This window comes from Periophthalmus magnuspinnatus, chromosome 21 (assembly GCF_009829125.3).
Source record: "Periophthalmus magnuspinnatus isolate fPerMag1 chromosome 21, fPerMag1.2.pri, whole genome shotgun sequence".
Taxonomy (NCBI): domain Eukaryota; kingdom Metazoa; phylum Chordata; class Actinopteri; order Gobiiformes; family Gobiidae; genus Periophthalmus; species Periophthalmus magnuspinnatus.
The window spans coordinates 32,366,184-32,387,666 of NC_047146.1; the positions used below are offsets into that span (position 1 = coordinate 32,366,184).

The 21,483-nt window shown below is 44.4% G+C and overlaps 3 protein-coding genes across 3 annotated transcripts in view; all 3 read right to left on the bottom strand.

The window, feature by feature from the left end:
- Positions 1 to 21,483, bottom strand: part of wdr75 (WD repeat domain 75) — a 137,126-nt gene that overhangs the window by 48,949 nt on the left and 66,694 nt on the right. The window lies entirely within an intron of this gene.
- cnot11 (CCR4-NOT transcription complex, subunit 11) lies at positions 1,871 to 11,623 on the bottom strand. The gene is made up of 7 exons (XM_033987370.2): positions 10,918 to 11,623; positions 9,121 to 9,285; positions 8,246 to 8,398; positions 5,940 to 6,142; positions 5,136 to 5,338; positions 2,504 to 2,600; positions 1,871 to 2,206 (listed from the first exon to the last, which is right to left on the bottom strand). Exons 1-7 carry the CDS (start codon positions 11,234 to 11,236, stop codon positions 2,009 to 2,011), a joined length of 1,338 nt encoding a protein of 445 aa, XP_033843261.1. The 5' UTR covers positions 11,237 to 11,623; the 3' UTR covers positions 1,871 to 2,008.
- The window catches only part of LOC117389153 (abl interactor 2-like), a 28,468-nt gene continuing 22,033 nt past the window's right edge, over positions 15,049 to 21,483 (bottom strand). Inside the window, exons 5-8 of the mRNA XM_055230461.1 lie at positions 18,934 to 19,149; positions 17,459 to 17,539; positions 15,514 to 15,675; positions 15,049 to 15,224 (exon numbers count right to left, since the gene is read on the bottom strand). Coding sequence (XP_055086436.1) covers positions 15,049 to 15,224; positions 15,514 to 15,675; positions 17,459 to 17,539; positions 18,934 to 19,149 — 635 coding nt within the window. The remainder of the gene's footprint in view (positions 15,225 to 15,513; positions 15,676 to 17,458; positions 17,540 to 18,933; positions 19,150 to 21,483) is intronic.

Here is a 21,483-nt window from a genome sequence, read left to right on the forward strand (position 1 = left end):
TGAGCGTTACCGGCTAGATATAGTCGGCCTCACCTCCACACACAGCTCGGGCTCTGGAACCCAACTTCTTGAGAGGGGTTGGACTCTCCATTTCTCTGGCGTTGCCCGCGGGGAGCGGCGGCGAGCTGGTGTGGGCTTGCTCATTGTCCCACAGCTCAGCCGCTGCGTGTTGGGGTTCACTCCGGTGAACGAGAGGGTCCCTGTCCCTGCGCCTTCGGGTCGGGGACAGGTCTCTCACTGTTGTGTCGGCCTACGGGCCAAACAGCAGTGCAGAGTACCCGGCCTTCTTGGAGTCCCTGGGAGGGGTACTAGACAGTGCACCAACTGGGGACTCCGTTGTTCTCCTGGGGGACTTCAACGCCCATGTGGGTAACGACAGTGACACTTGGAGGGGCGTGATTGGGAGGAACGGCCTCCCCGATCTGAACCCGAGCGGTGTTTTGTTATTGGACTTCTGTGCTAGTCACAGCTTTTCCATAACAAACACCATGTTCGAGCACAAGGGTGTCCATCGGTGCACATGGCACCAGGACACTCTAGGTCGGAGGTCGATGATCGACTTTGTTGTCGTGTCATCTGACTTTGGGTAATGACCGAAAGGACAAGATCGCGGATACAAGCGGCTGAAATGGGCTTCCTCCGCAGAGTGGCTGGGCGCACCCTTAGGGATAGGGTGAGGAGCTCGGTCACACGGGAGGAGCTCGGAGTAGAGCCGCTGCTCCTACACGTTGAGAGGAACCAGCTGAGGTGGCTCGGGCATCTGCTTAGGATGCCTCCTGGACGCCTCCCTAGGGAGGTGTTCTGGGCATGTCCCACCGGGAGGAGGCCCCGGGGAAGACCCAGGACACGCTGGAGGGACTACGTCTCTCGGCTGGCCTGGGAACGCCTTGGGGTCCCACCGGAGGAGCTGGAGGACGTGTCCGGGGTGAGGGACGTCTGGGAGTCCCTGCTTAGACTGCTGCCCCCGCGACCCGGCCCCGGATAAAGCGGAAGAAGATGGATGGATGGATCATGAAATTTAATTAAATATCAAATAAAAAAATAAAATTAAATAAACATCAAATGAATAAATTAAAATTAAATAAATATCAAAATAATACATTAAAATTAAATAAATATAAAATTAAAACAAGTAATTTAGCAATTTGGGACGCCACCTTATGATGCTCAGAGCTGCTGGTTTAAGTCACATTCACAAAGTGGATGATTGTTTCATATTTGACACGTTTATGCTGAAAAAACTCCAGCGTCTTATCAGACTGAGGTGGAATGAGGCGTCTTATTTGTCTTCACACTGTCCACTGTCCACAGTAGACACCGGTCTGTCCTCGTGTCCCACCGGAGTCACGGTGAAGCCCAGTGCTCCATACTCTTCATCAGACTCCTCCTCCTCGTCTTATTTTTCGGGTGACTTTACCTCCGTCTATCTCCGCCTTTCTTTTCATCCCTGTTAAAATGTTTTCCATAGTGTCTCTTTAGTCTCTTTTCTGTGTCACGATCTGTTCGCTCTCTCCTGCTCTTTGCTGCGTAAAGTACTACAGTGTCATACAGAGTCATAACTCTTAATGAGTTTTAAAGTCTTAATTATGAGTTTCAATCTCCTAATTTCCCTTGATGTTTTTTTCCTCCTTGACCTTGTTTGGAGGCTCTGCTGTATTTTATGTGACATAATAGATAAATACATAACAGATAATGCAGAAATCTGAATGGGTTGAAAAATACGCAGCAACATTAATATAATTTATTATATTCCATATAATAAAAATACTAAATATTGGTGTATTACATTCGCAGAACTACATTTTATCAGTGGGACATTTGTTAAGGACCGTGTAAACTTATTTTCACATGAAAGAAGACTGCAGACGTATCATTTAACTGAAAATATTTAATGAAATCCAAACATTTCATTGGAAAAGGGAAAAGTAAGTTTTAAAAAGCACAGGTTTATGTGGTGAGGCGTGGGACATTTGTACATATTTAGTTCATGTTTGGGGACAGTCCATTGTTATTTCGGAGGTTTTGCGTCGGCAGGACTCTCTCCGGTGTCCAGCGTCTTGAGCAGTCGGAACAGTCCCGCAGCCTCTCGGATCCGACTGAACTCGATACAAAACGCCTGGACCTCGATAAACAAGTCCTGAACATTTATGATTTTGTTTCGGATCAAAGACTGGAGGAAGACGCACACGAGACGCACCAGACGATTCTGAAATACAACAAAACATGGAATTTTCACTTTTTCCCCCCAAGAGTGTCATGGTTTTGTTCACGCTCTGAGATATTAAGGCCAACAACAAAACTAAAAAAATTCACCAAACTTTGGAAAAAAACACTCACTTTATATTTTTCTCATAGTCCCAGTGCCCAATAATTTTATATATTTAGAATTTTGAAAAATGTTGAATGTGTATTAATTAAAAAAAACTGATGAGCTGATGGCAACGAGAGACAGAATCCACTTAAAGCCTTGTCACTCGTTCATATTCACACTTCGAGGTGGTACCTGCATGTACTTGTCCTTGATCTGTTCACAGGTGGAGATGCAGTTGGAGATGTACAGGTGGATGAACTCTGGAGGCAGATCCACGGCTGTAGTTAGCCTAAAACAAAACAGAATAGTTCTTTATAATGTGATTTCACAGCAGATGCTAGTTTGTTCTCGTCCAAGAAACTATCGCAAGATCTTGAGCTAAGGTCATGGTTAGATGAGGCTGAAGTCAAGACGGCATTAATCGAGAACGAGACTTATCCGAAGGGTCGAGACGAACACAGATAAAGGTCACTGAGGTCACTGTGAGGTCACTGTGAGGTCACTGTGAGGTCACTGTGAGGTCACTGTGAGGTCACGGTGAGACAAAACTCACTGTATTTAATATTACACTATTTTCTGATCCATTTTTCAATGTCGTTTCTTCGTCACAAACAGACCTGGCGTTTCGTTTTGTTTCATTCGCACATGTTTAACACAAACCCTGCAGATTTAAGCTGTGCTCTTCTCTCAAACGCCACCTTGACATGATGTCATCATGTGGTAATACAGGAAGTGCTCCAGTGTTTTTTTAAACTCCACACACCTCCACTAGTATCATTTCGATGATTTCAACCTTGGAATTGCCAATCTCTACTGAAGTAAAGGTAAAAGGAGATGTTAACTTAAAAACTTGAGCTTTGGAGATGTAGACAGACTAATAATAATCAAATTTCTCCAACAGGTGTGGATGAAAACATGACTTCGGGTCTGTTTTTGGTGAGCTAACAGCAATCTAACATGGTTTAAAGCTCACAAGAATCAATTTAGTGTAAAACAGGACCTTAAACGCATCTGTTTATGTAATTGAGACATATAAAGTGGTACTGTGTAAAAGCTGGTGTGAGGTTTCTACACAGTCATATCTCACATACCTTAAATCAGCACAATGCCAACTCTTGTCTTATTTGTTTTTCTAATGACATATTTATCATAGTTTTACACCAGTCAACTAACAAAAAAAAAGTTGAGAATTACAGGAACTAAAAGGAACTAAACACTTAATTGACAAACTAAAAGTCATACTTTTTTTTTTTCTTTCTGTGAACTAATAACTATTGCATAAACTTCTGTCCAAACAGGAAGTAAAATTATAAACCTCACCAAAATAAAAAAAACAAAACCTAGGCAACTTTTTAGTAAAATATAATCTTTAGTGAAATTAGTAGTTTAACCTGTTATAGGCACTTTAAATAACACACCTAATCTAAGTGTGAAAAGAATAATTACAAAATGGTTTTAAACAACCCTGAGATCAGTTCGATGGTTCAAGAGTTTGATTGTCAAAACTTTGCTAATGCTAGCTAGCTTGTAAGTATAATGTTATGATTAAATTATGGTGTACCCCAGGGTTCTACATTAGCGCCTGCTCTTTTTGCTTTATATATGCTTCCCCTGGGTGCTGTTTTTAAAAAACACAAAGTGTCTTTTCATTGTTTTGCAGATGACATTCAAATTTATCTGCCTATGACGGCGGCCGATAGTCACACCACAATTAAAACACTGTAGGACTGTCTCAGAGATGTACAAAATTGGATGAGCAGTAACTTTTTAAACTTAAACCAAAGTAAAACTGAGATTGTGGTTTTTGGTCAAACCGAGCTACTCGCTGGACATGACAGTGTGATTGGGTCACTGTCCTCCTTCTGTCGTCCTTCAGTGAGGAGTCTAGGAGTGATCGTGGACTCCATGTTCAAACTCGACAAACATATCAGCTCGGTTATAAGAACTAGCTTTTTTCAGCTCCGGACTCTGGCTAAACTTAAGCCCTACTTGCCTCTGGCTGATTTTGAAAAAGCTATACATGCTTTTATCACATCACGCCTGGATTATTGCAACTCTTTGTATGTAGGTCTGGACCAGGGCTCTATACAGCGTCTGCAGACTGTTCAGGATGCTGCAGCTCGGCTTCTGACTAAAACAAAGAGACGGGAGCACATTACGCCTGTTCTGTGCACTTTACATTGGCTCCCTATTGCTTTTCAGGTAAAATTCAAAGTGTTATTGATTGTTTTTAAATGTCTTAACTTTATGGGCCCAGCCTATCTTAGGGAGCTGCTGCAGCCCTATACTCCTCCCAGACTCTGAGGTCAGCTGACCAGCTTCTACTTACTGTGCCTAAAGCTCGGCTCAAAACTAGGGGTGACAGGGCCTTTTCTGTGGCAGCGCCCAAATTGTGGAACAGTCTCCCTTTGTCTGTCCGATCATCTGAGTCTGTTACTCAGTTTAAATCTCGGCTCAAAACGTATCTTTTCTCCCTGACTTTTAATATTGTGTAGATAGAATGTGTTGGTACTTGCACTGTTATTGTATTGTATTTTATGCTCTTTTGTATAATGTAATTATTCCTCATTGTGTTTTATGTGTTTAGTTGTTTTATGTGAAGCACTTTGGTCAGCTGAGGTTGTTTTTAAATGTGCTATATTGAGAGACGGACTTGTCTCACCTGTTGTAGTTCCAACTAAGTCAATTCTCTATGGTCAGATTGTGTCAAAGCTCAGATTAAAGTCTAACTATATCTGAGTAACAGCTTCAGGCAGAGCAGTGCTTCCAGTTAGCATCACACCCCCAGGTATTGTTGATGTGGGTGTTGTTAGGCGAGCGTTACCTGTTGACGACCTCCATGCTGTGCAGAGACATGTCCATGTTGACCAGCACAGAGAAGTACTCTGTGATCTGACTGCTCGGCATCAGTTTGAGCAGCATCTCTATGGCGACCAGGGGGTTGTTCTCCACCAGGTCGGGGAGCTTCGACGGGGACAGGCCGATGTGGTACACCAGCTTTGGGTCCTTCTCCAGCTCCGCCAGTAACTGAACCACACGCACAAGCAGTGAGTGAAGAGCTAAACCCTCATGTTTCAAAGTAGAGCTAAACCATAACGAGAAAAAAAGGTTATAATCATTTTTGTTTGAGGGTAAAAATAATAATAACATGGTTTTTTATGTGTGTATCACTGACATTCATAGGTAGAGAAAGGACAATACACAATACAAATTTCAGCAATAGTATTCTCTTCTAACGCGTAGTTGTTTTCACTGAGAACAAAGTACAGTACTATACCATTTGTTTAAACATGGAACTTATTCAGAATATCAAAGTTATAATGATTCATATCCATAACATTTTTAAACTGTCAGCAGCTTTAATAATTATCCTGATCTAATCGTTTATCACAGTTATTTTGGTCATGATAACAGTCACACAAAATTTCAATATCACAGGGTTTCTAACGCTCCACACCTGTCCAGCCAGAACCGCGCACTTTGACAAAACTTTACAAAGAACCACGGAACCATGTCCTGTCCTGATTTGAGCTGAGCGTGACTGACAGGTGGATTGACCAATTAGAGAGAGACGCATGGTCCGTTTGTGTTGAAAACAAACATAATTTAAAAAGCCCCCCTCTTTCACCTGGGACTGTTGCTGTGCTGACAGGGGACTCTTGAAGGCTTTGGCCATGATCCGTTTGATTTCCACTCCGGTGCTGTTCTTCACGCACATGGAACGATCCCATTGGATGCTGTGCTCCGGCTCCGTGGGGTTGAGCCAGGCCAGCTCGTCCTCGCACACGTGCAGAGGGGGAGGGGGGCGGATCAGCTCAGGGCGGAAGTGACCTGCAGACAAGAAGAACCAGGATGAACACAAGCTCAGAGTAGAGCAGAGAGGAGGTGTGCAGGGTAAAGTGCATTTTATTTGACTACTCCACTAAAACACCATCCATCCATCCATTTTCTTCCGCTTATCCGGGGCCGGGTCGCGGGGGCAGCAGTCTAAGCAGGGACTCCCAGACTTCCCTCACCCCGGACACGTCCTCCAGCTCCTCCGGTGGGACCCCAAGGCGTTCCCAGGCCAGAGAGACATAGTCCCTCCAGCGTGTCCTGGGTCTTCCCCGGGGCCTCCTCCCGGTGGGACATGCCCAGAACACCTCCCTAGGGAGGCGTCCAGGAGGCATCCTGAGCAGATGCCCGAGCCACCTCAGCTGGTTCCTCTCAACGTGTAGGAGCAGCGGCTCTACTCCGAGCTCCTCCCGTGTGACCGAGCTCCTCACCCTATCCCTAAGGGTGCGCCCGGCCACTCTGCGGAGGAAGCCCATTTCAGCCGCTTGTATCCGCGACCTTGTCCTTTCGGTCATTACCCAAAGCTCATGACCATAGGTGAGGGTAGGAACGTAGATTGACCGGTAAATCGAGAGCTTCGCCTTCCGGCTCAGCTCCTTTTTTACCACAATGGACCGATACAGCGACCGCATCACTGCAGACGCTGCACCGATCCGCCTGTCAATCTCACGCTCCATCCTTCCCTCACTCGTGAACAAGACCCCGAGATACTTGAACTCCTCCACTTGGGGCAGAGACTCACCACCCACCCGGAGAGAGCAAACCACCTTTTTCCGGTCGAGAACCATGGCCTCGGATTTGGAGGAGCTGATTCTCATCCCAGCCGCTTCACACTCGGCTGCAAACCGCCCCAGTGCCTGCTGTAGGTCCTGGCTCGAAGAAGCATCAGGACAACATCATCTGCAAACAGCAGAGATGAAATCCTGTGGTTCCCAAACCAGGCCCCCTCCGGCCCCTGGCTGCGCCTAGAAATTCTGTCCATAAATATAATGAACAGAACCGGTGACAAAGGGCAGCCCTGAGTCCAACATGCACCGGGAACAGGTCTGACTTACTGCCGGCAATGCGAACACAGCTCCTGCTCCGGTCATACAGGGACCGGACAGCCCTTAGCAAAGAGCCCCGGACCCCATACTCCCAGAACACCCCCCAAAGGACACCACGAGGGACACGGTCGAATGCCTTCTCCAGATCCACAAAACACATGTGGACTGGTTGGGCATACTCCCATGAGCCCTCGAGGACCCGATGGAGAGTATCCACTAAAACACAGTTATTATAATGAAGATTTTACTAAAAGATATGACAAAGATGTAATTCCACAATTGTTACCTAAAAACGATAATGTTAACAAGGGCCAAATATGTCTAAAGTGCACAATAGTTCTGATTAGACCAATACAAATAAATGACAGTCAAAATTGTCAGAAAAAGTCTTCCTTGCGCTTAAGAAATTATCCCTGTATTTTGGATGGAATTTCCTGTGTTGATGGCACAGATAAAGGGCTTCCGTTTAAGAACTTGGTTCTACTTCCTGTATTTTTGTACTTTTCCTCTCAACTTTCTTTTGGCAGTTAAGTTAACACTTAACTGCCAAACTAGATGGATGATCTCACAGGGCTCTCACCATTTTCTGGCCACAACTTTATAACAAAAATGGAAAGTTTGTCGAGATGCACATACTCTAAGTATTCCCAAAAAAGCAGTTAAAGCCATCAACTTATTAAAATTTTGATTATATTTGGAAAAGAAGAATACACTACCTCAAAACCACGACCCTTGGTTCAAAAGATGGTGCTCTACAGGCCATCGATTTTGGCCATCGATTTTGAATAAAATACTTAAAGCGAGTCTTGTCTGTGGCATTGTGTCCTCAAAGGAATATTTAACAAAAATGGCAACAAAGATTTTTATATGCTTTTTGTTTTTGCAGGCAAAAAACGTCCTGTAAAGCCATCGTCATTTTACTTTCCTGTCTTGTTTTATTGGAAAATGCAGTTCAAACATAACTTCTCACTGCATGAAACTGAGGTATCTTCAAAACTATAATAAAGTTAACATAGTAACTCCACTGTGCGTGTGAGAAATGCAGTCCCCTTACTCTCCAGTGGGGGGCGTGGTCCAGTCACCAGGGACTCGATGATCTGATTGGCCACTGAACTGTCGAAGCCGGAGTTTGACGAGTCCGGATCGGGGTCGTTGAGGATACTTGGGAAACTGGCCTTGCTCTGAGTGGGCAGCTCTGACTGACGCTCTGCACAAAACAAACACACAGGAAATAACGAGGACGGCGTTATAGAGGCGTTAAGTGATGATGTCACGTCCAGGTCCAACCACAAACTTCACAACTGCTTTATAGCTTTGTTTTTTGTTCTTTATCCATCAAACAAGAGACAGTTCTATTTCAAACGCTTATGTTTAACCACAAATTGTGTCAAATATGTAAATAATGTAGCAGTAATCCAGCATAACATAGAATTACCAGTGTGTATATCTCACTAACTGTCCACCGCTAACACTTACCTCTCACCTCAACCTCCCTCTTACACTTTGTCACAATTATAACTATAGATCCATGTTGACCCTGTTAGCTTTAAACAACTGCAGTCTCTTTTTAACGTGAGGTGTGTTGTCGCTAAAAGAGGAAACTGTAAACATATTAATCTTTTTCAACCAGCTGATGGACCAGGAACCCCATTTTTTATTTGTGACAGTGTTCAAAATCTTCCCATATAAGAAAAAGCTAAACATATTGCTCTTCTGGATTTAATTTAGGACTCTGGATTAAACTATCAACTTTGATTGAATAATGCCACAAGTTCCTGATGCCTGTCCTTTGAATGTGACTTTTTTTAGTATCAATTAGTTTTAGGATCTCATTTTTGATACTTTTGACAACCCTACCAGGAAGAAAACTTTGCATTTGATACAGACTTTAAAAAAAAATCTATCACTCTTTTTTTTTCCTCCCCGCACCTGCCAGGGCGAGCTGCAGTCCACTGATGTCGATGCTCTGAGGAGCCGTGCCCACGTCCAAACACGACACCTGCCTGGGCGTCTTCTTAAACAGGTCCCGAGGAGGAGCCAACATCAGCTGAGACAGGAAGAACTTCTCCGCCTGCGTGATGGGAGGAAGGAAGCCTGCACAGACACAACAGGGACATCAAGGGACGTCATTCAGGGATTCCCATTAAAGGAGCCACGTGATGTTATTTTCTGATCAATGTTTTAATGTTTCCTCATCACAAACAGACCTGGAGTTGTGTTTTGTTTCATTCACACATGTTTAGCACACGGACCCTAAATATTTAGGCTGAGTTCTTCTCTCAAACAGAAAACACTCTGTTCCACCTTGTGATGTCATCATGTGATAATACAGGACTCCATTGTGTTTTTAAACTCCACACACCTTCACTGGAATCATTTGGATCATTTCAGCTCCTGGAATTGCTCATCTCTGTTAACTTTCTTGGTGTTAACTTGAAAACTTAAGACTACATTGGCCAAAAAGGACGGGTTAAAGATGAAATATCGTCAGCAAATGACATTTATTCATAAATTGAATGAGATTAAATTACTCAAATAAAAATTCTTTGTGCCACCATGATTTTAACCAAACCAATGGGAACACAGCTCACTGTTTAATCTTCTTCAAAAGTTACAACCTACTTAGGGTTTTAACGAGCCATAACAGCAGTAGTTGTCGTGAGCTGGTGACTAATTTGTAAAAGAACGCAACACTCTCCTCTGCTCCTCTGTTTCATCAGACCCTCTCCTCTGCTCCATCTGACCCCCTCCTCTCATCCTCTACTCCTCTGACCCTCTCCTCTGCATCCTCTACTCCTCTGACCCTCTCCTCTGCATCCTCTGACCCCCTCCTCTCATCCTCTGCTCCTATGACCCTGTCCACTGCATCCTCTGCTCCATTTGACCTTCTCCTCTGCTCCATTTGACCTTCTCCTCTGCATCCTCTGCTCCATTTGACCTTCTCCTCTGCATCCTCTGACCCTCTCCTTTACTCCTCTGACCCTTTCCCCCTCTGCTCCTCTGACCCTTTCCCCCTCTGCTCCTCTGACCCTTTCCCCCCCTGCTCCTCTGACCCTTTCCCCCCCTGCTCCTCTGACCCTTTCCCCCCCTGCTCCTCTGACCCTTTCCCCCTCTGCTCCTCTGACCCTTTCCCCCTCTGCTCCTCTGACCCTTTCCCCTTCTGCTCCTCTGACCCTTTCCCCTCTGCTCCTCTGCCCCTTTCCCCCTCTGCTCCTCTGACCCTTTCCCCCTCTGCTCCTCTGACCCTCCCCTCTGCTCCTCTGCCCCTTTCCCCCTCTGCTCCTCTGACCCTTTCCCCCTCTGCTCCTCTGACCCTCCCCTCTGCATCCTCTACTCCTCTGACCCTCTCCTCTGCATCCTCTGACCCCCTCCTCTCATCCTCTGCTCCTATGACCCTGTCCACTGCATCCTCTGCTCCATTTGACCTTCTCCTCTGCATCCTCTGACCCTCTCCTTTACTCCTCTGACCCTTTCCCCCTCTGCTCCTCTGACCCTTTCCCCCTCTGCTCCTCTGACCCTTTCCCCTTCTGCTCCTCTGACCCTTTCCCCCTCTGCTCCTCTGACCCTTTCCCCCTCTGCTCCTCTGACCCTCCCCTCTGCATCCTCTGCTCCTCTGACCCTCTCCTCTGCTCTCACTTAAGCACTACCCACTACCCATATATTCACTGTTCCTCCTCTGTATGTCCAAACTGAAACCCTTTCAAACATCTCATGTCCATAACTCACCAGACAGGACTTTTTCGTGCTCTTCTCCGTGTGGCGCAGGGTTGAGCAGGTGCGCAAACACAGCGGCAAACGGGTTAGCGGCCATCGGCTCGGTTCGGTACATTTCCCAGAGCAGATACAGAGCTGTAAGACGCTGGGCCGAGCTAGGAAGGAGATCCGGCTGCTGCAGAAGCATTACCAGCACCGACCCAACCCTAAAATGCTCCCCTTTCCCGAAATAATGGTGGAAATGCGTGGACAGGCTCTCAAACGTGTTCGTGCACGCCTCCTCCGAAATGATGCTCAGCAGATTTGACAGTTCTTTAGGGGCTAGACTCATTTTTCTGAGGTAAATTTATGTCATATATTGCTCCGAGAAAACTTTGTAGGTACAGCACCGAAATAGGCCCCCAGTCACAATGAAAATACCGCATCTAATTCATATTTTTATACAAATATCGTTGTGTTCTTTTGAATGGGTTAGCTAGCTTAGCATGCTAGCGCTAAATGACAACACCGCAAGAATCATGTCCATAACAAACACGTCCACATGTACAAATACGACCTGTAAAGATTTACTCACAACGCGAAAGTATTACAAAAAACTCCCGTTAGAAAATGCGCCAAATGTCTACGTTTGTTTAAGTTTTTTGCAGGTTTTGTAGCAACGTTAGCCGTTTCTGTCTTGGTTAAAAATGTGACGGGTGTTGTTCTTCCGGGAAAGTGCATTCTGGGAGATGTAGTGTATATAATTGTGTCAGACGCTGCTCTCTGCTGATTACGATATGTAGATATATTTAATAATGTATACTTGGAAAAATTAAGTTTAGAAAATTATAATTATAACATTTATTTAATTAATTACATTATTTAAAATCGTATCCCGTCTCAAATAAATAAATAAATAAATAAAAAGATTGCAATAAGTATCAAATGTAATAAAATTAAATAAACGCTAAAAAACAGCATCTGAAATATTAATATTAAATAAGCCCTGAGTGTATGTATGTTAATGCATGTTTGAAAATGCATGGAAACACCAAACAAAAAACCAAAACAAAAAAAAACCAAAACAAAACCCCACATCATTTAAACATTTTATTAGATTTTTTTTTTGATTTTATTCAGAATTCTGCTTTTATTCAGTACACTTTAGCTCAGAGGAAGCTCCTCTAGGCGGCACATCTTACCAGGATCAATACTTAAGGCATAATTTATTTAAACAATAATAATTATAATTATAATAAAGTAATGCATAAAGGGATTGTCTAATTGCATCTGACAAAAACAACATATATGGCTTTGTTGTATGGTAGTGAATGGTAGTAGTAGTAGTAGTAGTAGTAGTAGTAGTAGTAGTAGTAGTAGTAGTAGTAGTAGTAGTAGTAGTAGTAGTAGTGGTAGCAGTAATACCTTATTTATTTGCAGTGATTATAGGCAATAGAAGTGGTAGCAACAGAAGTAGTACTAGTGGTAATTTTAGTAGTGATAGTAGTACCAGTTGTAGAAGAGGTAGTAGTTGGGACAGTAAAATGCAGTTAAATTATTCAGAAACATATTTGATCCTGATTAAAATCGGCCCATGAGCGAAGCCAACTGTAACTGCACAGACGATATTTAAAGGGAGATTACAAACAAGACCGACATGGAAGAGAACGCTCAGAATGCCACGGAAATGTAAGTCAAATCTGAACACAATTTTAGGAAAAATTAATTATTGAAGTATTTGTAAAAGAAATAAAAGACAATTCCTGTAGTCCAGTCTGATAAGGATTTTTTTTAAACCAAACATGTTCTGAAATGCATGAAATACTTGTGTTAACAGATCATATTTCAGTTTCATTCTCAATTTAGGACATTTTGAACATTTGCCCAGACGTTTCCTGTTCTGGGCAAATTAGATGAACAAATCCAACTCGTATTATAGTACAAGAAAAAATCTATAAATTTACTGTGGATCACACGTGGATGAGGGACACAGACGTCTGGGAGGGCATCTGACACACTCTAATATGGATGTGTTATCTGACCCCCAACAGTTGTATGGCAAGTTGTAGCTTTCTCTTACTTCTAAATATCTGTGCTTTTTACCATAAAACACTTTGTAACTAAAGTCAAATAAAACCAGGTCCATAGTTTTTAGGCAAATTCACACTAATAGAAAACCATAAACTCAAATACACAAAGTCACAATAACCTTCAGTTTCATAGCACCAAATAAATAACAATTTTACAAAATGTTCACAATATGCAAAAATACAGTTTATAAGTATTATGGGGTAACTACATTAAAAATAAAGCAGATAATGATGCATGACACGAGTTTGTATAAAGAGGTAAAGTCACTGTAAACATTTCACTCCACAGAATCAGGAGAGGCACCGGGACAAACACACTGTACATGTAAGCCTGTTAAAGCTGCTCTGTGTAACTTTTCTGCAGTGGAGTGCTGCTCTCCAGCCTGAGTTCTGTCGTTGTGTCTAGTGACAGTGGCGTGTGTGAGTGACTGGTAATGGTGGGAGGGGCCAGTGGTGTCACTTCTGTCAGTCTGCCCCAGGACAGCTGTGGCTACAGTTGTGGCTTTCACCCACCATCACCATGGAGTGAATAAACCACAGTGCAGCATTTTGAGGGGCTTTTGAGCCTGTGTAAGGCCTTACTGTTATTGCTGGTGTTTTTATTGCTAAAGACGTAGTTTAAATCAGACCTTTTCTGCAAAATCAACTTTTCAGAGCTTTAAACTCTGTTATAGCTGTTTCTCATCTCCCAAAGTTGTATTTGGAGCTTCGAGCACGTTTGAGTCATCTTTAATCACTTATTTTCAAGACGCAATGCTGCTGATCAAATACATTTTCTTAATCAATGATACACACAGGATTTGGCAGAGTTGTGTAATGACTCTGCTACAAACCCCCCAGAAAAATGGCTCGTGTGTCAAAAGGAGAAATGGACATTTCCAGGGCTCTTTGTTGAAATGACGTCAGCCCCATTGGGCACCACTGTTTTCTAATGTCAGTGGACTTGTGTTTTGTTTTAGATAAATACTGCGATTTAAAATGTCCCAATTATAACATAATGATCCACAGGTGGCGCACTAGGTCTGATTTAAAGAACATGCTTTCTACTGGGAGCAGGGCTGCCTCCTCACAGATCTGACCTGTAACTTAAGCTTAACCCTCCACCAGAAAAGTTACATCGTACAGTTTTAATTAAGCAGAAAATATTTAATAAACTGCACTGTGCTGCTGTCAAAATGTGCTTCTTTTTGATTGGACAGTCGCTATTGCACAAAAATGTAAATATTATATTTTTATATCATGTAAAAATCTTTTAAATACCTCATACATATAAAGTATACTGCATATTTTATATAAACTACTAATACTTTGCAGTGACATCACATTGAGGGAGTACTGCGTGTACGTCTATGGTGGGATGTTCAGCGGTTACCATGGTGACACAATGCACACATCAGCAAACACAGTCAAAAAGGTTTAAGATTTTCTGAAAAGTCAAAAAAAAAAAAAGGAAGATGTATTTAAAGACTCATGTTCAGGAGATGATCAGTGTGAGCTCAGACAGAGCAGTGCCTACAGTTAGCGTCACTCCCCTGGGAATGTTGATGACGTCAGCTGCAAAGTATTAGTTGGCTTTTTCCATTTTACACTGGATAAGCTTTGATAAATGTTTTAGTGCAATATCTTTGAGAACTTGTTAAAAGGCACAAACTGCTAAACACACGTTTTCAGTGCATTTTTTACAAATGATCTTGTGCCTTTAGAGAATCTTCATTTCTAAAAATCTAATTGACTAATTTAAATGATTTAATATAATTTACCAGTAATTTCTCAGCTGCACTTGAGATACAGAAAATCACAGGAGCTAAAAACACATCAGATTTATGCAGAATCACTGAGTAAATGCAACAGAATCTCTCTTTCCTCCATCCTCCTTTCTCTCCCTCTTTCTTTCTCTCTCTGTCATTGTAGTTGATGATAGACTCCACATAGCTGCTCCTTTCTCCTCTCTCCTCTTCTCCTCCCTCTCTCCCTCCTTCTCCCTCTCTCTCAGTCGTTGTAGTGCATGATGGACTCCACGTAGTTGCTCCTCTCTCTCCTCCCTCCCTCTCTCCCTCCCTCTCCTCCCTCTCTCTCAGTCGTTGTAGTGCATGATGGACTCCACGTAGTTTCCGGGGAACAGTCCGGTGGTGGCGTTCATCACTCCTTCGTACCATCCGTCTTCGTTCTTTTTGATCACGTAGATTATGGCTCCCTCCTGAAACGAGAGCTCGTCCTCTTTGTCCGCCGTGTAGTCATAGATGGCCACCACTAGAGGGCGACACACACACACACACACACACACACAATAATGTACAAAAGTGTAAATAAACTTTGTGTGTCTGGAAATGTACTGCATGTTCTATGGACTTTTTTGAGCTTTTAACCCAGAGTACAGTTTTAATTAGTACTTTGTATTTTGTAGATTTTGTTTTGCTTTTATTTATATATTTATTCATTTATTTATACTCTCATACTCATATTCATGCTATGGGAGAACTACGTGGCCAATCAGCTTACCAATAGTAGTGTGTACAAAAGTACTTCATCGTGTGTGTACCTTTTTCCAGGTAGCTCCGCGGGGCCCAGGCCGGCTCCTCCTCTGTGTACGGGTCAGTGAACTCTGTGTCCTGGTCCGGTTTGTCCACTAGAGGGGGCTGTGGAGAGATGAGCGGCTCCTCTGATTGGCTCTGAGGCGGAGGGGGCGGAGCTCCGTCTGAAACTTTGGGGAATAATCGGACAAATCAAATATTATTTTACATATGTTGTAATTTACTTTGGTAGTTCTGCCCTGAAAGACCCTAAGTGTGGCTCATGCACGATGTGTAGTCCTGGTTTAGACCCGGTTTAGTCCTGGTTTAGTCCTGGTTTAGTCCGGGGTTTAGTCCCGGTTTAGTCCCGGGTTAGACCCGGTTTAGTCCTGGTTTAGTCCTGGTTTAGCCCTGGTTTAGTCCCGGTTTAGTCTGGGGTTTAGTCCCGGTTTAGTCCCGGGTTAGACCTGGTTTAGTCCAGGTTTAGTCCTGGTTTAGCCCTGGTTTAGTTCCGGTTTAGTCCTGGTTTAGTCCCGGTTTAGTCCAGGTTTAGTCCCGGGTTAGTCCAGGTTTAGACCTGGTTTAGTCCAGGTTTAGACCTGGTTTAGTCCAGGTTTAGTCCAGGTTTAGACCTGGTTTAGACCTGGTTTAGTCCTGGTTTAGACCTGGTTTAGACCAGGTTTAGACCTGGTTTAGTCCAGGTTTAGTCCTGGTTTAGTCCTGGTTTAGACCTGGTTTAGTCCTGGTTTAGTCCCGGTTTAGTCCTGTTTAGACCTGGTTTAGTCCAGGTTTAGACCTGGTTTAGTTCAGGTTTAGACCTGGTTTAGTCCTGGTTTAGTCCCGGTTTAGACCTGGTTTAGACCTGGTTTAGTCCTGGTTTAGACCTGGTTTAGACCAGGTTTAGACCTGGTTTAGTCCAGGTTTAGTCCTGGTTTAGTCCTGGTTTAGACCTGGTTTAGTCCTGGTTTAGTCCCGGTTTAGTCCTGTTTAGACCTGGTTTAGTCCAGGTTTAGACCTGGTTTAGTTCAGGTTTAGACCTGGTTTAGTCCTGGTTTAGTCTTGGTTTAGTCCTGGTTTAGTCCTGGTTTAGTCCTGGTTTAGTCCTGGTTTAGACCTGGTTTAGTCCAGGTTTAGTCCTGGTTTAGTCCTGGTTTAGTCCTGGTTTAGTCCCGGTTTAGACCTGGTTTAGTCCTGGTTTAGTCCCGGTTTAGTCCTGTTTAGACCTGGTTTAGTCCAGGTTTAGACCTGGTTTAGTCCAGGTTTAGTCCAGGTTTAGACCTGGTTTAGTCCTGGTTTAGACCTGGTTTAGACCTGGTTTAGTCCTGGTTTAGTCCTGGTTTAGTCTTGGTTTAGTCCTGGTTTAGTCCTGGTTTAGTCCTGGTTTAGTCCCGGTTTAGACCCGGTTTAGACCTGGTTTAGTCCTGGTTTAGACCTGGTTTAGACCTGGTTTAGTCCTGGTTTAGTCCCAGTTTAGTCCTGGTTTAGTCCTGGTTTAGTCCCGGTTTAGACCCGGTTTAGACCTGGTTTAGTCCTGGTTTAGTCCTGGTTTAGTCCAGGTTTAGTCCACTCTTTACTCGGCAGTGGGTCAGATGGGGTTTACATTCAGGGGGTGGGTCAGAGTTTGGGTCACACATGATTTTTTTAAGTCTAATATTTTAATGATTCACTGTGTAACTTTTCTTCACTACTTGAGGAGGTGAGTCTGGTCACATCCCACTGTGTTCAGGTGTGATTGACAGGTGGATTAGCCAATCAGGGACGGGCGTGGTCAGTCTATATTTAAAAATCACGGACGCTTACGAGAAATCTTTTTTTTCACGGCCATGTTTGATTCCAGTCCACTAGAGGGAGCAGTGACCAGACTCATATCCCTCTGTATAATAAACACATTTCCCACAGTATTTATGTCATTTTATACACTGATAATAACCGTCAAATGTATTTTCACAAACACCAATAAATAAACACACTCACTGGACTCTTGAACGCGAGCGACGAAGCCCATTAGGGGGAGCTGTGGAGTGAACTGCAGCAGGGACGGAGGCGGCGGAGAGGCTGTGGACAGAAGCACGTGGAACTCTGAGTACAACGGGTCCAGACGTCACCACGACAACCCGGTCCTCAAACGTCCTACTGCGGCGGGAGCCTGGTTTTCTCCTACGACGTTCAAGTTCAGGGCCAACCGCGGCTTTTGTTTTTAGAACGGAACCACCGCGACAAACCAGGGGCCAGTGTACAACCAAAACGAAGCCAATTGTGAACTACACTTTCAACGGATTTTCGCATTAGTGTGTGTTAGAATCACCTTTAACATGCAGGTTTTGCTAAAGTAAAAATTAGCTGGACAGATATCGGCTTTTCCAAATATCGTTTCAGCCGATATCCTGGCAGGACACGTACAATCATGTGTTAAGACGATTTACTGACAGTCTCATAATGTTTGAACCTTTATTTACACACAGGACATTTAACCTCCACTAAAAGGTTCAAACGGCAACCGCAGAGTGAGACTATAATAAAATAATTGCCGGTTTTATAAATCCCTACACGGCGCTAAGTCCATTTAAACATGGCGGGGGGTGATGTAGTGCACCTGCGACTTTAGCACCGACAAAACAAAAATGTCACCCCCCGCTACAGAAAACGTCAGGATTAGTTTAGTCTTATTTCATTTTTTTATTTAAAGCAGATATTTTGTGCTTGTATCTGTGATGTACTTATAATCTAACACACGTCGTTATGTTACAATTTCCACGTTTTAAATTGAAATATTCATTTAAAATCACTTTAAAAAGAAACAATTCTGCTAACTTCTGCTTTAGAAAACTGCCCAATGGGAGCTGCTGACGACGGCGTAAATCACATGAGCGAGCGGTGGATTCTTTTTCATTTGTTCCCAGCCTATAAACAGACTGAGCAGCTGCTTAGGGCCCCAAGGCCACCAGGGGGCCCCCAAGAGCACATACATTTATATTGAGAATAATCTAACATGTAAAGTTACACTAGCGGCAGTGCTCAGGTGTTTACAGCAGCATAAATATCTCTCTATAAACAAATCTGCTGCCTACATTCGTTTTATCTGTGAACGTCGTTAAATGTGAATCACCAACAGCTGAGCCCAGATACATCCACAGCCAAGGGCCCCACAAACACATTCTGCTGCGGGCCCCCTGAAAGCTGGAGCCGGCCCTGTTTGTACCAAAATGTTTACGTAACTCTGCAAATTCTATGTGTATCACAAATAAAAAAGTAAACTCGGAGAATAAAGTATGTACAGAGGAGTGGGCGTGAAAACGGGAGCTCTGAAAGGTCGATTTAGCAGAATAAGTCGTCTTTAAAGGAAATAAATGCTGTTTTTGGTATAAACATAAACGCTCCAGTTGTGTCGTCTGTGTGTTTTAGCATCGATCGCATAATTACATGACAAATACAAACAACCGCGTCGTTACCTGGGCTGTGGTTGTAGTACGTCCCCCCGTTGACCGTGCTCTGGGCTGCGATTGGCTGCGCAGAGGTGGGGACGGGACTCGCTCTGCTTTGAGCCGCTGCGATTGGCTGCCCGGTGACGGAGGGGGGCCGGCGGTAAGGCAGGGACCCGCCCACCTGAGGGGCCTGGTGTCGCGGCTGAGGGCGGTTCATGCTGTAGAACTGAGGCACGATCGCTCCTGGACAAAACGCACAGAAATGCCACGTCAAATAGTTTAGCATCACCTATATTTTCTAGGACACTGTCGGCCATCTTGATCCAGATATCATTTGTTTTAACACATCCAAAGGTTAAAGTTTTGCCCCAGAGCAGACATACTGTAAAAGGGTCAAATTCAGACCGCTAAGTGGAGCTTTTTTTACACAGACTTAAACAGTGTTGATGTTTTTTATGTGTACTGTCACTGATAAATAAACAAAAGTTGTGAAAAGTGCTTATAAACTCATCACAGTGAATAATGAGGATGTTCAGAGTCCATAAGTTAAGTGACGTATAACTTTGGTCCACCGTAAAACCGTTTACAAGGAACTAGTTCTGATTTTTATACTTTTAAAACAATAAAAATAAGGACAAAGACTTTAATCAAGTATAACAAAAGAGAAAATGTTACTGCCTGTGTGAGAAAAGTGTATAAAGTGTGTGGTGAGGGGTTTGACAGACAAAAACAGAGAGAATAATGTAAAAAATAAAGCTGATACTTCGCGGATTTTGTTTATTGCGGGTTATTTTTTGAACGTAAACCAGGGACCACTGTATCTTTATTTAGTACTGTGACTGTGCTACTAAACTTTTCTGCATAAAAAACAAAACAAAGTTAATTTTAAAGGTTTGATTTGGTCCACAGTTATTCCTCACTTGTCCTAATTATTCACCATGATGAGTTTATAAGCACTTACACGCACATCTAATTAGAAAGAATTTTTACTGTCCATTTATCAGGAAGTGCACGTTAGCATGCTAGTTGTAGGTTCACCGTCACAGCAGAGTTTTCCTGTAATTAGATGCAGACTTTTACATGATACATTACTTTTTTTTTTTTTTTTTTGAGCCAAATTTAGGTCAAACACACACAAAAAAATCAGGTTTACTCCCTTTAAGTAGTTTACATCTTAAATTCACAAATTCGTTACTGTTTATGTTTTTTTAAGTTGCCACTCGGGGATTCAAGTGTCACTGGCGTCCATTTTGGATCCACTCACCTTCGCCGGGTGAGGACACAAAGGAGAGAGTGGGCGGAGGAGCAGGGGAGAGCAGAGGGGAGCGTTCCAGGGGAGGTGCGTCCAGCTGGGGGTCGGAGGAGGCCGGAGGTGGGTCGGAGCTTGCACAGGTTTGAGGAGGGGAGCTGGGGTGAGGAGAGAGGGCGGCGGTGGCGTGGGCTGGAGGTCCTGGAGGGTGACACTGGGTCATGGTGGAGGAAGAGGAGGAGGAGGAGGAAGAGGTGGAGGGGGAGGGAGAGGGGGAGGAGCTGGGGGCGGTGGACGGAGAGGAAGAGGGCGCAGCGCTCGGAGAAACTTAAGAGAAAAAGAGAAAGAAGAGAGAGAAAAGAGAAGAAACGTGGAGAAAAAGAAGGAGTCACATGCAGGAGATAGAAAACCAGAGGAATACACAAGCTGAACCTCCACCTCACTCACTACATCCACCCGCACTCTGTAGACGACTCTACAGCGCCCTCAGCGGGACATGAAGTTCACTACATCCAGGTCATGTGACTCACTTGTGTGGTGTTTACCTGGGTGTAGGTGGGTGTGGCGTTTACCTGGGTGTAGGTGGGCGCGGCGTTTACCTGGGTGTAGGTGGGTGTGGTGTTTACCTGGGTGTAGGTGGGTGTGGCGTTTACCTGGGTGTAGGTGGGCATGGCGTTTGCCTGGGTGTAGGTTGGTGTGGCTGGGTGTAGGTGGGTGTGGCGTTTACCTGGGTGTAGGTGGGCGCGGCGTTTACCTGGGTGTAGGTGGGCGCGGCGTTTACCTGGGTGTAGGTTGGTGCGGTGTTTACCTGGGTGTAGGTGGGTGCGGCGTTTACCTGGGTGTAGGTTGGTGCGGTGTTTACCTGGGTGTAGGTGGGTGTGGCATTTACCTGGGTGTAGGTGAGCGCGGCGTTAACCTGGGTGTAGGTGGGCGCGGCGTTTACCTGGGTGTAGGTGGGCGCGGCGTTTACCTGGGTGTAGGTGGGTGCGGCGTTTACCTGGGTGTAGGTGTGTGTGGTGTTTACCTGGGTGTAGGTGGGTGCGGCGTTTACCTGGGTGTAGGTGGGCGCGGCGTTTACCTGGGTGTAGGTGGGCGCGGCGTTTACCTGGGTGTAGGTGGGCGCGGCGTTTACCTGGGTGTAGGTTGGTGCGGTGTTTACCTGGGTGTAGGTGGGTGCGGCGTTTACCTGGGTGTAGGTTGGTGCGGTGTTTACCTGGGTGTAGGTGGGTGTGGCATTTACCTGGGTGTAGGTGAGCGCGGCGTTAACCTGGGTGTAGGTGGGCGCGGCGTTTACCTGGGTGTAGGTGGGCGCGGCGTTTACCTGGGTG